The sequence below is a fragment of the Notechis scutatus genome, chromosome 2 (assembly GCF_049901735.1).
Source record: "Notechis scutatus isolate UNSWTSFEM ecotype Mainland chromosome 2, rNotScu1.2, whole genome shotgun sequence".
Classification (NCBI taxonomy): domain Eukaryota; kingdom Metazoa; phylum Chordata; class Lepidosauria; order Squamata; family Elapidae; genus Notechis; species Notechis scutatus.
This window is the reverse complement of record NC_142010.1, coordinates 233,281,908-233,298,678: the sequence shown is the minus strand read 5'-3', so window position 1 is coordinate 233,298,678 and position 16,771 is coordinate 233,281,908. Positions and strand designations below refer to the sequence as shown.

The 16,771-nt window shown below is 35.3% G+C and overlaps 1 protein-coding gene across 2 annotated transcripts in view; it reads right to left on the bottom strand.

Moving 5' to 3' along the window:
* TNPO1 (transportin 1) overlaps positions 1 to 16,771 on the bottom strand; it is a 47,105-nt gene that overhangs the window by 29,509 nt on the left and 825 nt on the right. For both annotated transcript variants that reach the window (XR_015748164.1, XM_026670634.2), the window contains exons 3-8: positions 12,500 to 12,575; positions 10,750 to 10,899; positions 8,942 to 9,048; positions 6,882 to 7,015; positions 3,846 to 3,927; positions 2,862 to 2,984 (exon numbers count right to left, since the gene is read on the bottom strand). Coding sequence is in view for 1 of the 2 variants with exons in the window: in XM_026670634.2 (XP_026526419.1) it covers positions 2,862 to 2,984; positions 3,846 to 3,927; positions 6,882 to 7,015; positions 8,942 to 9,048; positions 10,750 to 10,899; positions 12,500 to 12,575 (672 nt within the window). In the remaining variant the exon portion in view is untranslated. The remainder of the gene's footprint in view (positions 1 to 2,861; positions 2,985 to 3,845; positions 3,928 to 6,881; positions 7,016 to 8,941; positions 9,049 to 10,749; positions 10,900 to 12,499; positions 12,576 to 16,771) is intronic.

The window sequence follows — 16,771 nt, the reverse complement described above, 5'->3', positions numbered from 1 at the left end:
TCTAGCTGCTTAAAATGCAACTCTCCTTTTATCTTATGCAAATTTGTCTTAATCTCCAATTCCTCAACATTTAATAACATTTTTATTTTCAGAATTCTGCCAATTATCTTAGAAAAATTCTCTTCCTAGACTCCCCCATTTTATTATTGAATAACCAAATATCGCATGTGCCCTGTACTGTATTGGTAATTTTAAAATATTTATTGTATTACAAACTGATTTTCTTGACTGCCTATTATTATATTACGAAGTTTGAAAAGTGGAATGTTTTGTGCTGGTTCACATATTTGTTTCATCAGTTTTTCACTTTTTAAACTCATAGAGTTTGTGTAATTTCTAACTAAGAATAGTTTTTAAAATTTGCAAGAAAAATTTTGCTGTCATAAACATTGTTTTCATGCACATTTTATTTAAAACTGCAAACTGCATGTTCATTTGTTGCAAGTAATTTTATTAATATAATGGGGTTTGTACAGTATTTGATGTCATGTTTTTGTATATAGTTCTCCAAAACATAGTTTTAATTTGGAACCTCACTGTACGATCAGAAAAAACCACAGGATGCTGCAAATGACTGACGGGGTGGTGGTGGTGTCTGGCCATCGTAATTTCAAATTTAGGCCATAAGTACCTCCAGTGAAGTCTGTTGTAACTTTGAACAGTCACTAAACTATCACTTATAAGTAGAGAATTACCTCTATGCATAAGAATTGTTTTTATTGCAACTGATGTAGCATCTCATTGAAATTGATTACCTATGAGTTTGCATTCCCATTCTGTAGAAAGACTTTGTCTTAATCTTAGATGTTTGAGAAATATAGGATCATGTTCTGCATTGAACTTGGAAAGTAGAATTTGGGGAACAGAATGTAAAAGAGAACAATAATTTTCCAAATCTGCCTCAGAAAATGAATTCAGTAGGGGAATTTATTTAGTAAAACTCATTTTAGTTTCCCCCCCACATGCCATCACTCTGCTAAACAACTAAATTCTGTTAAAACAACTAACTCCCACAACACTGTCAAACTATTTACTAAGACTGTATTACTGTTATTCTTCTCATCCTTCCTATTGCCTATCTCCCTTTCTACTTATGACTATAACCTTGTTGCTTGTATCTTTACAATGTATATTGTTTCATTTAGTTTCCTAGTATGATTTTGATTGCTTATTTAGTATCCTATGATTATCACTAAGTGTTGTATCTTATGATTCATATAATGATTATGACTATGATCATGATTCATCACTTATATTTGTTATGTATCTGAGAGCTTATGCACCGTAGACAAATTCCTTGTGTGTCCAACCACACTTGGACAATAAAAAGAATTCTATTCTATTCTATTCTATTCTATTCTATTCTATTCTGTTCTGTTCTGTTCTGTTCTATTCTATTCTATTCTATTCTATTCTATTCTATTCTATTCTATTCTATTCTATTCTATGGTATTTAACCAAAATGAGAAAAACCTTCTTCTTTTTCTTTTATTGCTATTCTTATTGTTTATTCTTGGATTCTAGGATAAAATGTTTTGATGCGGAAGCTGTATAAATTTTACTATTTTGGAATCATCTGAAGTAACGACATACGTCTTTTCCAATGTTTTCTTCTTTTATAATCTAGGAAATGAGTCACCTTCGCTTTGGAGATTGTTCCTACTCTATATTTTCATTCTATATAATTATTGGGAGAGACTGAAAATAGAGGATCTGATGTCCTAATAAAAATAGTCTCCTTTCCTATTTCTCTTTTTGGATTTGTTTTGTTTTTGAAGGGGGTCTTTACAGCTTTTTTTTTCTTTTTTGTGTGTGCATGTGATTTCAGATTGCTGACATGAAAATTCTCTTTTTCCACAAAATATAGCAAATTAAGTTTTTTACATGCAGTTTTTTTTTCAGATATCATATTTAGGGTCCTTCCAAGAGTTAACAATATTTATTAAACTGACAATATAAACCTAAAGCTGCATCTTTAACAAGAAACTAATTTTTACATAATAAATTTCCTTGTTTCTTTAAATTTGTTCGCTGTTCATCTCACTGGCAATGGGGAGAGGATTAAAAGTATGGCTACTAAGGTGTACAAAATTATCTGCAAATATTTGGAATAAATTATATAAATACTGCATTTTAAGAAAATATTGGTTACGGATTTTAAAGAATATGGCATATACTTCTAATGAACTTAAGATGAAATTTAGTTAACAAAACATATTTATTGGACATCCCAGATAATGTCTGAAGCAGTCAACTTCATTATACTGGAAGAAGAAAATGATGGACACGTCACTTGCTATGGGACTGCTTCACTATCATTCTATTTTGATTTCTTATTTTTTATTTCCATATTTGTTAGTATGGTTTTGGGAAGAAAAAGATGTGAATGTGATTTTGAATGATGTAGTAGAAAGAACCAGTAGGAAGAACTATGGATTTACTGATTAGTTTATAGCAAATAAGAATATTATTTTATGATGGAAAGGTAAGGGCAGATTGGATTTACAATATTAAATTAGTTTTAGTAATTAGTAGTTATATTACTGTCTGTTTATGAAATGACTTTGTGATCAACAGTGTTTGAAAAATGACTGATTTTATGTGTGTGTGTGTGTGTGTATTTGTATACTTTTGTGCTGTATACTAAAGCAATACACAACAGATACATGCATGTGCTCTTAAGAGAAAATAGACTAAAAGGCAAATGTAAAGAGAATATTAAGAAATAATTCTGAATTACAGATTTGATTTTCAAGCATTTTGATATATTTAATAATGGAAAAGTTGCATCTGCCAAAAATCTCTATTTCAAAGAATGTTATCATCTTAAAACATTTCATTAAATAAATGCAAAATGTTACCTCAACAATACTAATCATATGAGGAAGTAAACGGTCCATTCTAACTTCCAGCAGCATTACCAGAGCCCGACAAACATTTTTACGTACTTCAGACTCCTCATCCCCAGCCAATGCAAACAGATTCTGTTAAGGGGAATCAAAAACTAGAAATGTTTAATAGATAAAGATAGATAGATGAAAGAAAGATAGATAGATAAACTATGAACTAAAATTTATATTACCAACTTGATTCTTTCAGTGGTCTACATTATTTTGGAAAAAATGATGGACTTAAAAGAGTTTTCTAGACCTCACTGTCATAGAACAATATTCACTCTATTAATTCAACAATGCAGACATTTTATTGCATTATAAACATAACAAAATCTAAACCATAAATAAAGTTTTCTCAGCTTAGATACTTAACTTAGATAAGACAGAACTGTATCAATTTATATAGGAAGCTGTCTCTTCTAATGCTTAACATCATTCAGATCAGCTAATTACAAATAAAAGTGATTGCTATGTATTGCAGACACATTTACAAGCCAAGGTATACCAATCAATTCTGCCAGGGCAGAGAATAGTAAGTTTAAAAGTAGACAAAGTGATGTTATTACCTTTATTACCCTCATCAACCAGACACCAGCATAGGTGGAAGTCAGAGAAATAGATACTATTTAGACCATTTATTTGGCTAGACATTAATAAAAAGTCAGAAAATTTGGGCCCTAGAAATGTCTGACAAACAACGCAATTATTAACTGAAAGAAAATTCTAAATTGAGTTAGAAAAAAGCTGAGAAAAAAGCTGAGTTACTGGCTCAGCTTTTTAAAGTATTTTTGTAATTGTTACCACACTTTATCAAGGGAAAAAAAGAAATATTACTGTCCACTTTCTCTCTCCAATCCAAATGGGACTATTTTGAAGCAATGGAAAATGGCATTCAGAAAAAGAGAAATACATCATAATTATCCACAAGATGTCCAAATATGAATCACGCACCTCAATAAATCCATCAATGTGCAGCATAAGGGCTTGAGTTCTACTGATGATAAACTGATTGACACAAGCAACTGCATGGGACCTATTAACATAATGTAAAAAAAAATATATATTACTGTAAAAAGTTGAAGGAATAAATTTGCCACTACTTAGAATTAAACTCAACATCAATCTCTTTGCAAAGGGAAAAAATAACTTCTTATTTAATATTATGAATAAAGCATATGGGTATATTGCATATCTTGAAGTTTCAGAAATGTCAAAAACAGTCTGTATTAGTTATATAGGTAGTTTTCACACAATGATCATTTGGCCAAACTTATGGTCGTGCGGAATGAGGGAGCTGCAACCAATCCCTGAAGTTACAACCATTGCAGCAACCTGTGGGCATGTGATTAAAATATGGGCACTTGTACAGTCTCTTACAACTGTAGGTCCTCTTAAACTTCCCCACCCGCTATCTTCTTGCTCCATCTAGGCTCTTTCAGTACCCTCCACTTCATGGCCCCTGCCATCCTAGCTGACCTTCGCAGTCTTCTTGCTCCTATTGCCGACAAGCATGCCTGGCCTGGCCTGGCCCTTCGTAAGGCAGCTGCTGCCTCACAAAGAGCCAGGGCAAGCATGCCTTGTCAGCAGAGGCATTGGGCTGGGGCTGCAGCTCTGCACTACTTTGCTGGGACAGGCTAGCGCTTCCTGAATCGGCTGCACCCACCATGCTACTAAGCTGGCCTGAGGTGGCTGAGGCTTCCAGGGATGGCTGCAGCTTTGTACTGTGGCTCAAGGTTTTTTTTTGCAGCCCCAGAACTACAGTGAGCCAAGAAGCCTGAGTTGCAGAGTGGCAAACGGCACCACAGCCATGAAATTCTGATGCTGTTTGCTGCCCTATAAGGCAGGGTGCAGGGCAACCAAAAATGCACTGGGGGGGGGGTGGGATAGGCAGTTGAGGCGAGTAGAAGATAGGCAGTCCTTTTCTTAGAAGAAACTGAAGCTCAGGCATTGGGAGGGATTAAGCCTGCAATGGCTTGGATTGTAGTTTGTCCTCAGGTAATGACCAATGGAATTCAACTAACAGCAATGAAAATTCCTGGAGTTGTGGTTGCTAAGTGACGCAATTATCTAATGTCATACTTCTTTCTATCTTACTTCTGTATTAAACTGATATGCTTAACGATGGAAATACCAAGCCTAATTACTGTTGTAACTCAAGGACTACTTGTAGGTTTATAGCCATACTGTTATTAGGAGAGCATCTCTATATTAGACTTACTTAGTAGAAGAAACTCTAGTTGGATACCTTCATTTTTATGAAGTATTTATTGGTCTCTAAGGGCTAGTAAAATGGTAAGTGCTGTCATCTAAAGCAGGGGACGCCAACCTTTTGGACCTCAGGGACCACCAAACTCATAATTTTAAATCCCGGGGACCACTAATATGAATTTTGACTAACGGTGGCTTGCTAATGTTGGTGGGAGAGAGAGAGAGAGACAGAGAGAATCTGATGTAACCTCTCTCTTCTCTCCCTCCCTCCCCCCCTTCTCATACACACACATACACACACACACAGAGGCAGGGGTGAGATTCAAATTTCTTAACGACCGGTTCTGTGGGCGTGACCTAATTTGTAGGTGTGGCTTGGCCATGTGACTGGCTGGGCATGGCTTGTACGTAAATATTATAAATATTTCTGTAAATATTGATTTTTTTATATAAAAAAGAGCAACTTTTACCCAAAATCAGGCAAAGCAGGCAGGCAGATTGAGTGGCTCACAGAATCAGAGATCTGTGAGATCAGCTACCCGAGCCTGTCACATAAAATTTGCTTGCAAGCAAACTCATAAAATTTGCTAGCAAGAAAACTCACAAAATTAACTCACAAGACACCATGTATGTAAATATTGAATTTTTTATTAAAAAAAGAGTAACTTTTACCCAAAATCAGGCAAAGCAGGCAGGCAGATTGAGTGGCTCACAGAATCACAGATTCACTTAGAGATCTGTGTTTCTGCCATCGGCTAGCTGAGTCTGCACTGCTTCAGTCCTAAGGAAGATCTAAAGATTAACTAGAAAGCAAGAAATCCAACGATTTCCTGCTTTCTAGCTAATCTAAATCTCCCGGCACAGCAGAACAGTTGATGGTTGGAAAAAGGAAAAATAGCAACTTAGCAGACAAGTTTGCCAGGTAAGGCGTGAGTGGGCAGGGAGGGCAGGCCATGTGGGTGGCGCAGACTTGTGTTCCCGTGTAGCCTGGATTAATTGCTTTGCGGGGTGCTCTGGGGGTGACATTTCTCTGCAGACCAAAATTTTCTCGTGGACCACCAGTTGGTGACCGTTGATATAAAGTTCAAGATATACAGATTGATAATATTCAGAATGCAAAATTTAGACACCTTTCAGATGAACAGGTGAACAGAATAACTTGTGGCACATGAACTAATACAATAATGAAATGACTTTTCAAGGCTTCAACCTAGATTAAAATAAGTCAGATTATGCAAAGAAAATAACGCTGCTATGAAAAATGTATAGTTACTATTGGGGCTTTGGATGCAATTCAAAGTGCTGATTGCCATCTATAAAGCTCTGCATGACACAGGGCATGGATATTTCAAGGATTACCTGTCTCCAATTGTCTCTGCCCATTTGGTGAGATCCAACAGGGTAGGCATTCAGGTCCCATCTATTTTAAAAATGTCATCTAATGGAGCACAGGAGGATCCTTTTTCTGTTGTGGAGGCTGCCCTCTTAGAATACTTCTTTCCTCCAAAGTCTACATAGCCTTATGCTGGTCTGCCTTCAAAAGATCTTTGAAGACCCTGCTTATTCCAAAGGCCTTTCAGCCCATTATTTGGTTTGCTTGGCCTGGCCATTTCTATTTGTGCTTTAATTGATTCCTATTATTTTTAAAACCTTTGTAAATTACCCAGCATTGTGTATAAATGGATGATTGCAATTTCAGCAGTACACTCATGTTAGCTATCTTTAAAATGGTTCCCTGAAAACTTTTGAAAGAATTGACTAGAGAACTTTATTTCTTACCTTATTTTTGGACTGCTATGTTTGAAGAATTGTAGAAACTTAGGGATCATGATATTAAGGGGACGATCTAAAGCATCACTGTCTAAGATTTCAGCTGAATCTTCACAGATCTTCTGAAGAGCTCCAAATGCACCCTACAAAATAATTTGTTGTCTTTTTTGATATTTATATAATGACATCAGATCCATCATTACTTTCAAAAATTACCTCCTTTTCTCACTGCAGGCTGAATTTCAAATACAGCAGACATCTTATTTAATGGAAAGATCTCTATAGCTACCCCTCTTAAAACAGAATTCTAAACAGCTGAAAACAACAATAAAACCAAGAAACAATAAAACTATAAAACCAAAAGAAAAAGGCACGTATCCATCTCACTTGGATTCCTCCAACAAAATCATCCACAGGCTCCCAACCTACCTGACCCCAATCCCTAGGGGAAGAACAAGCCCTCTTCAGACTTCCAAAAGATTAAAAGGCTGAGGATTACCAGATCCCCAGCTGAAGGATGATCCACAGAGCAGGGAAAAGATCTAGGTCCTGTTAGATGGCGACATTTAAGTGAAAAGGACACCCACCCTATCAGACAGGGTGAGGCCAGCAGACACTCACAGAAAATTGCAGTCTTGCAAAGAACCTGTCCTCATGTCATGTAGGGCAGGGGTCCCCAACCCTGATCTACAACCCACTACCAGACCTTGAGCCTTTTGGAACCAGACCATGGAAGTGGTGGAGCCGCGCACGCACACTCTTGCCCATCCGTTGCACAAAACCATCTCATTTCCCCTCCCCTTGGGCTGGTCCACAAAGCGGGAAAGGTTGGGGGAACTCTGATGTAGTGTTTTAAAGTGACAAGCAGCTCCTGGAAAGAAATTGGGAGCTAGTGAAGCTTGTATTACATCAAGATAATATGGGTAAACTGAAGGTGGCCAACAGTATGTATGCATGCTATCATATGATGAACCAATGTAACTTTCAAGTGATCTTCAAGGGCAGAATAGGCGAGTATGTCTTTATTGTTGCAACAATATGCTTTCTTTAGTTAATCAGCTAAGATCTCCCCTAAACTGCAGAAAATGTCCTAGAAAAGGCAACATTTTCCAATTATAAAAGGATGAAACAATACAGTTTCTTTAGCATAGTTTTTATGATATTTTACAATAATGCAATGGTATTAGTAAGTTTTCTTTTATATATTTTGTATCTGCTTGTATTTTATTTTTTGAAGCCGGTCATTATTTTGTGTGTGTGTGATTTTAAGTGTCAACCCTAACTTTAATTCCTTTAGTATTGTTAATTTCATGGAGATTTTTAGGACTTTGGGGAGCTTTTATTTCCCTTCTTATTTTGAAGCCTCTCTGGTATTGGAACACAGCGCTAGGCCCTAATCTAGCTGGGCTCTCCCTGCTAATACAGCTTATTTCGTTCAATAAGAATTGTTAGAAAATTAACCAAAAAGTCAAAATTAGCTTAATAATATGTGGAACATTATGACCATTTGCGAAGAAGCTGCCTATGATTTAATTCCCATCATACATTTCCATTAACAGGTGGAAGAAAGAGTATACCTCTTCTTTTCAAAGAAGAGTAATATTGTTGCTGGAGGGGAAAAAAATAGAAACAAGGTTCATGACAGAATCTAAGAAAATCTTCCCATATCCATGGTAAAAGATCACTGAAAGCCAAGTTGGTCTAGTTCAAGGGTCTTCAAACTTGACAGCTTTAAGACTTGTGGACTTCAACTCCCAGAATTCCTCCTCCAGTCACGTTAGCTCAGGAATTCTGGGAGTGGAAGTCCACAAGTCTTAAACTTGCCAAGTTTGAAGATCCTTGGTCTAGTTGATAAGGCACCAGTCTAGAAACTGGAAAACAGTGAGTTCTAACTCCTGCTTCATGCATGAAAGCTGGCTGGTGACTTTGAGTCAGTCACTCTTTCTCAGCCTAACCCACCTCACAGTTCCAGGTAGAAAAAAATAAAAGTAGTAAAAATAATAATTAGCACATATGTTGACATATTTCAAATAAAAAGACAAGTTTAATTAGAAAAAGCAAACTCTAACCTCACAAGTATTGTAGTCTTCAGAATCAAGCAGGCTACAAAGCTTTGGTAAAAGTTCAGGCCAGTTCTGCAATTCTCCTTTTGAGGCAATGGTTGTAATCAAGATACCTTGAATTTGTTTGAGGAAATTTTAAAAAGTTATTGATAATAAGTTGCTTTAATTTAACAATATAAAAATTAATACATAAATAAGAATGGCCAACAGAAAAGATTTAAAAACTTATATCTCTTTAAGTGACTAGATAAAGCAGTCTGTTTGTAAAGAAGTATATACACACATATATTTTAAACATAAATATAGGCTGATATTCAAGCTGAGTGGAAAGCTAATCTGCAAAAAAATGTCCTTGTACTCTTCTCAGATTTCTTGAAGCCATAAAACATTAGTTTAACAGTAGACAAGTCGAATGACATATGCAATTCTATTTATACAATTAGAATATACGCTTAAGGAAGGGAATGGGAAAATCTGCTCAAATGGCTGAAGGTAAGAACCAAAAGTAGTTCTTTGGTGATCAACTTTCACTCTTCAAATATATCAAGTCTCCAATTCTACTATCCCTAATAGAGCTGATTTAATACAACAGCATCTGAATGGTCAACAATTGCCTTTCTCAACTACTGATAAGTAGAGATACTCGAATTCTATATTCTGGAGGTAGAAACCATTATGACAATGAAATAAGTAAAATAACTTCTGTTCGTGCAACAGGGATTTCCTTGTTGTTATTCCCACAGGCACATCCAAATTTGTTCCAAAATACCTCTCACTTTCCCCAAAGATTTGGGAATTTGTAGATTTAGGAGGAATGTTGTTGCTCATTTAGGACAAGAATGGAGAACTTGTGGTTTTCATTTATTGCAAACTAAAACTTTCTTATTATCAATGAGGCTGGAAGGCACCAAGTTGAAATATTATAAAGGGAAAAAAGGATTTTGTATGAAAACCACAGCATAAACCCCAAGGTAGCAACACTAAAGCTAATCGTGGCATTTATGTTTGTAACAAGTCCTTTCCTATGTTTTCACATATTTCTTTCAAGGCTCTTCTATGGTTCAAATCATATTCCCTGAAGCAGAACAGTGATCCTGTGTCAAGTAAATGCAAAGGTAAAACTTTTTAATACTGAAGATATTTTAAGATTTAAAATATTATTTCTGATAATATGCATGAGGAATTCATATTGTCATGTTATCCCACATCTAAAGAGTTAAAATAATCATCTACACTTTTATCATGAAACAAAGTAAAAGCAGAAGACTTGGAATACATTTGTTGGAAATAAATATTGAATAAACATATGATTATATATACTAGTATAATAGCCATCTAACATATCTATATCTGAACCAATCAATTACCCACACAAGTTTTTGAAAAAAAGAAAAAGACCCAGTCCTTTAGAACAGGGGGGCCCCCCCCCACCCCCCCCCCAGCGCCCCGGACCCCCGGGGGGGGGGGGGGCGCCCCCGCGGGGCCCAAACCAGTGGTTTCCGCCGCGGGCGGACGAGGCCCGCGGGGGGGGAAGTTTTTGCATTTAAAAAGGGGGGGGGGGGGGGGGGGGGGGGCCCCGGGGGGGGCGGGGGGGGGGGGGGGGGGGGGGGGGGCCGCCCGGGGGGGGGGGGGGGGGGGGGGGGGGGGGGGGGGGGGGGGGGGGGGGGGGGGGGGGGGGGGGGGGGGGGGGGGGGGGGGGGGGGGGAAGGGAAAAAAAAAGAAAAAAAAAAAAAAAAAAACTGTTTACATTTCTATTTTACAATTTGTTTATTTAGCATAAAGAAACAGTATATAAATAAATATTCATGACTCACCTACAGTGGCTCTGATTAGTGGAGAGGAATCACCAATATTGTTTAAGCACTCACTTTTAATGAAGTCAGTTACTCCATTAGGAAAGTTGTGAAAGTGAGCTTTGACATTATTCTTCAAAATAAGACCACTTAGTGATCTTGTTGGTTCATCTGTAATAAGTTTTAAAGAAAAATCATTTAACCTATGTATTCCATATACCTACTTAGGAGCAAGCACAATTCAAATCATGAAATGATTTTTGAACACACACACACTATTTAATATTACAATATAATATTAAATTGTATGACTCCATAGATATATTAGTTTGCCATTATTTCCCAAGATTATGTCTATGGAGATTCTTAGTCATCCAGGTCATGGTTGTCCCAAAGGTGCTTTTTAAGAGGCAATTGGACTTTCTGTTTTTTCTTTGAAGACATTTTGCTTTTTATCCAAGCTTCTTGGAAGATTCACAAAATTTGGATGACAAGCAAAATGTCTTCAAAGAAAATGAGAAAGTCCAACTGTCTCTTAAAAAAGCACTTTTGGGACGCCCAATATTATGTTAATAGAGGAACCTGATAGGAAAATCTATGACCTCTGAAATTATTATACCAAAAAAAGCTAGTTAGAAAATTTATTTTTTAAAATAGAACACTTTGTCTTGCAAAGTACGTTCTGCTTTATCAACGACAGCATTCATACTACCAAGCACATACACCCAGTTTTCTGTGGCAGTTTTCACAAAAGAATGGATATACTTTTACTACAGTATCTCCTAAAAAAAATGCTCTATTTAGAATTTGAGACATAGGTAACATTTCGAGCTTGAAATGGATTGATCCATTCTTGTCAGGATTGTTCAAAATTATATTCCAACCTATAGTTGAAGTTCCAAATGTTTCCAGAATGATTGCAATGAGTATTTTAAGCTCCAATTCAACATTATGCATAATACTACACTGATTTTTTTTAATACAATTTCAATTTTCAACCATATACAACACAAAAACAATTAAATATCAATTTACCAGATCTTGATGGACTATCTTCAAATGGAATGGACTATTTTTATTCAATTTTATTTTTTACTATATCATGCAAATTATTTCATAGATTCATCACACAAATTATGTAAAATGGCACAAATGACATTTTTATAATGGCATTATCAAGTGATATGAATTGTAGCACGTAGATTCAATGTCATTTAATGTACATAATCCAATTTAATGTATATGGAAATTATTATATATCTAATAAATTAATTAAACTTATTTTACACAGACTGAACAATACATTTATTTTTGAAAATGTGCATAAGTGAAAAATTTATTTTTAAAGAAAGTAGAGCGTAATTCATCCTATTCATGTTAAATTACAGTGAACCCCAAATGGGCATGAAGTAGTTAGTTGACACTGATAACTTATCCATAAACCAATTTCAGAAGATAAAATGTTTAGCATACTATTTTAAAGACATTGTGGTCATGGAAGGATATTTTAGCAATTATTACAATGTTGGTTGGTACTGTCCAATATATGTATTATATTATTCAAAACAGATTTATTTGAAAATAAATTCCATTTATTTCTGAGCAATTGTTTTTGTTCACAGAATAAAGAAAAATATTTTAGTAGAATCTAGTCTGGTGAACTAAACAATCAGTGAAGTTTTGATGAATAAAGTACTCAGGGACCTTTGAAATTCTGACCTAATTAATCTATAGTTACGTAATTACTGGGTACAATTAACATAAAACTCACCTTCAGTTTTTAGCTTTGTAAGAACAAATATCAGGTAGTTGTTGAAGTCTGGATACTGATTGAGTTGTTCCAGTTTCTAAAGTTTTGTTAAAGGTATTTCATGGAAGATATGAAACACTGCAAAATTCTATTAAATATGAGTGAAACTAATTTGTTGTTTTTTTTCAAACCCACTACTGGAAATTCAACAATCTAATTACCAACTAAATTTAATCAGGACCACAGCCATTATATAGAAAGCTAATTCAAAATAGATCACATATATTCTTGTTAAATGACTGGTATTTTTTTATCCCAAAACTATTAGTAACACTAATCCAAGCAGAATGCAAAAAGCATCCTGCATCTTCTTTTTCCTATGAAGACTTATCTTTATAATTAATAATAGCAATAGCACTTAGACTTATATACTGCTCCATCGTTCTTTACAGTACTTTCTAAGCATTTTGAAAATGTCAGCATATTATCCCCAACAATTTGGGTCCTCATTTTACCGGGAAAGATGGAAGGCTGAATCAACCTAAAGCCAGTTAGGATCGAACTTCAGGCTGTGGACAGAGTTAGCCTTTAATACCACATTCTAACCCACTTTGCCTTTAGGAATTCAACGTAGTATATGTAACTTTTTTCCCGCCTGCAGTAACAATCCTCTGAGATAGATTAGGTTGAGGTATGCAGTACAGTTTTCATGGATCAGACTTAGGACTAGAACCAGGGACTCCCCACTGACAATTCCATGCCTTAACCACTACCACACAGCAGCTTTACTGGATGCACATAAAATCCTTCTCAATTACTTCTCCTACTTAAGATGGCAGATATATTCAGGGAACTTTCAAGCAGAATGAGATTTAATATAAATGATATCAATCTATCTCCTGTAATACATTATTTTCAAATGTTAGTAGTAACATGTAACAGACTGATTCTTAATTGCCTCCTGGTACAGACACTGGTAAGGCTTGAGGAATTCTATAAATATGTTAATAAAATTTACATTTTGTTTACATTCCATAATGTTCATATACTGAATTATATTATAGCTGTGCCCTATGTACACCTACTCAAAAATCAGATTAAGTGCAGACATATTTGCAATAGGCTACATTCTACTTCTATTATCACAGCTGTATTCAGCAAGGCTAGGTAAATGTCTAAAATTACTATCTGAAATTAAAAAACAAAGCAAGCTAGAGTCTTTTACATAAAGTCTAATTTGGTAAAATCCTGCACTAACTTAAATGCTGTGATTCTATACAGCCTTATAGAGGTGAGAATTCAAATGAAGTTACTTTGGAGAAAACATCACTGTGTGTATTGATGACATACATAGATGATTGCAATATTTTCTGAACCATGTCACCAGAAAGAAAAGGAATAGCTTTTTCTTACAAAACAGCAGTTTAGTATATTGAACAATAGCATATCAAACATCTCTTTAAAAACAGACTGAGTTTAAATACTGAAGTACCTTGGTTTTATTCATCTACAAATAATACACACACACACACACACACACACACGGAGGATTACAAAATATAATAGACAGATTCCATTAATATGCTAAACCCAAACCAAGCATATCACACTATGACTTACTATAGTGTATAAATCCAGCAAGTGGATAAAAACAGGTAGAGTATATGTCTTCTATGACAGTAAGCTGCAGACAATAAAATGTCATTTTTTTCCATTGATAAGCAACTCAGAATATAGAAATAAGCTGCTCTACATAAAAGGAGAAAAACAGTCTAGCAAATAAGTTGGATTCAAGACAAGTCTAGTATAAAATATTTGAGGTCTGGGTTTTAATAACAGAAAGTATCCTGACAGAAGATTTATTGAGAGCATGGTTTGCTATATGGCCTACCAGGCCCTTGCTATATTAAATAATTTAGGAGTAGAATATGCTTTGTCAACATATCTAGCAGTCATGGTTTTTTTTTTTAAACAGAGGGCATATTACATGTAACATATTCCAAACTATTTCTAGGATATAGAAATAGTCCTCAACTTAAGACTGTAATGAAACCCAGAATTACTGTTATAAGTTATGATGGTTTCTAAGTTGAGGCACCCACACAACTGACCCGATTTTTATGACCTTTTTTGAAGCAATCCTTAAGCAAACCCTCTGGTCCTTATGCAAACATTGCAGTCGTTCAATGAATCAACACATTCCTATGGACATGTGACAACAGCCTCCACGTATCCTCCCCCATTGTCTGCTTCCCATTCATTCATCTTTTTCACTAGCTATATTGATGTATTTTCTTGTTTTTATTAATTGTTCTATTATTTTACTTTGGTTTTGTTTAAACTTCCTTTTTATTTCATGTTTTTATTTTATTGTTGTAAGCCACCTAGAGTAGTCTTAAGGTAACATAGGTGGCAATTTAATATTATAATAATAAAACATCCATTTAAACAAAATTTAGCTATGTAGGTAATTTTTTTCTTACAACCACAATTGGAATAAGAATTTCTATTGCTAGGAAAGATGGTTTTAAGTGAGTCACATCTGATTTTTCAAATTTCTGCCATAGTTGTTAAGCAAATCGCTGCAGTTACTAAGTGAATCATTCAGTCATTGAATTATTCTTGCTTTCCCTACTGGCTTGTCGGAAGCCTGCTGGGAAGGTTACAAGTGATGATGTAATGATCACATAATGAAGCAGTATATAAGTCTAAGTGCTATTGCTATCCTGGGATAGTGCAACTGTCATAATACATGCCTGTTGCCAAGCATCCAAATTTTGATCACATGACCATGGGGATGCTGCAATGGTCATAAGTGTGAAAACTGATCATAAGGTGTTTTTTTTCAATGCCATTGTAACTTTGAATTGTCCCTAAACAAATGGTTTTAAGTTGAGCATTACCTATATAAAACAGTAAATATAAAACTGCTAAGAAAGATTCCTTTTCAAGAAATATGTTAAGATGATTAAATTAAAAAGTAAAAAACAGTACTTTACCCAACAGGAAAATCTACTATCTGTGTTGTACTTTACATAAAATAAGACAATTGTCTTATTTAGGAAATCTAAAAAAATTTATGGCCATGTAACACTTTCAAAAGAAATGACATAGGACTGCAAATAAATTGTTTTTCTTTGCATCTTTAAAGCAGCCCTGTCTTTTGCAAAGTTGTTTTAACAGCTCTCCCATCTTTCTTCATATGGTTATGCAGGCACATGCATTTTGATACACATACTGTAATGCATCTCTTTTGAATCTTTGCAAAATCCTATTAAATTTGTATTCCCATCAACAACCTATGGAATATATGCTAGAAAAGCAAAATGGTAAATAGTCATACCATATGATATGGGAGAATGACTATATGGTATTTTTATACTTTTGCATTTTCCTGTGCATTCACTATCTTATAATTTACACTTAAATTTCATTTAAACTACTTCTTAGGCTATGAGATTATTCAAATGGAATTTCATTTAGCAGGAGTAAAAACTAAGAATTCAAAGTTTCCCGAATTAGCATTAAATATTTTTTTAAATTAAACTACCTGGCTTTAAAAAATACATGCACAAACAAAATGCACAGTAATTACTGATACAGACGAAGCATTTACTATCTAGTTTGTACCAAAATTTGTACCTCACTGAGCAGCAAAAACAATTTAGATCCTAAAATTCTACATACACAAGCACACTCATTATAGCACTCACCAACATGTAAAAAAACCACAAGTTTGAAACAAAAAACAGCAAGCTTCTTTGATAAGAATATTTTCAGCATTACCAATGATAAAAACTATGCAGTTACTATTTTCTATATACAGAAACTTAACACTTCACTCACTTCTCTATTGCCTTCAGAGATCCAATGCACCAAAAGAAAACAATTTAAAAAGCCTAACCGTTTGTTTATTATTTTCCTTATCCTGAATATGACCCAGTATGAAATTGGGGGGCCAACAAGAACTTCAGGTGGCTAAGAATGATATACGGTAAAATGTCCCGGCAGAAAGAGATAGCCAAGGGTACAAAAGACTTATTCGGCCAGGTTTTTGTTTTTTTTAAATGATCGACAAAGGATCATTCGAGAGAAAAGGAGTCAGTTGGGATTTTCCGCAAGGAATTTAATGGCACAGAGGGCCGGATCTACCGCTCCACTAAGACGAGCTTGAGACACAGGCCGAGAGATAGTGGTCGAGAGCGAGCCTGGGAAAGCGACCGACACCGGAGCTGATAAAGGCGGGCCAAGCCTTGGAAAGAAAAGCGGGGTTTGGCGCCAGACTCGCAACAG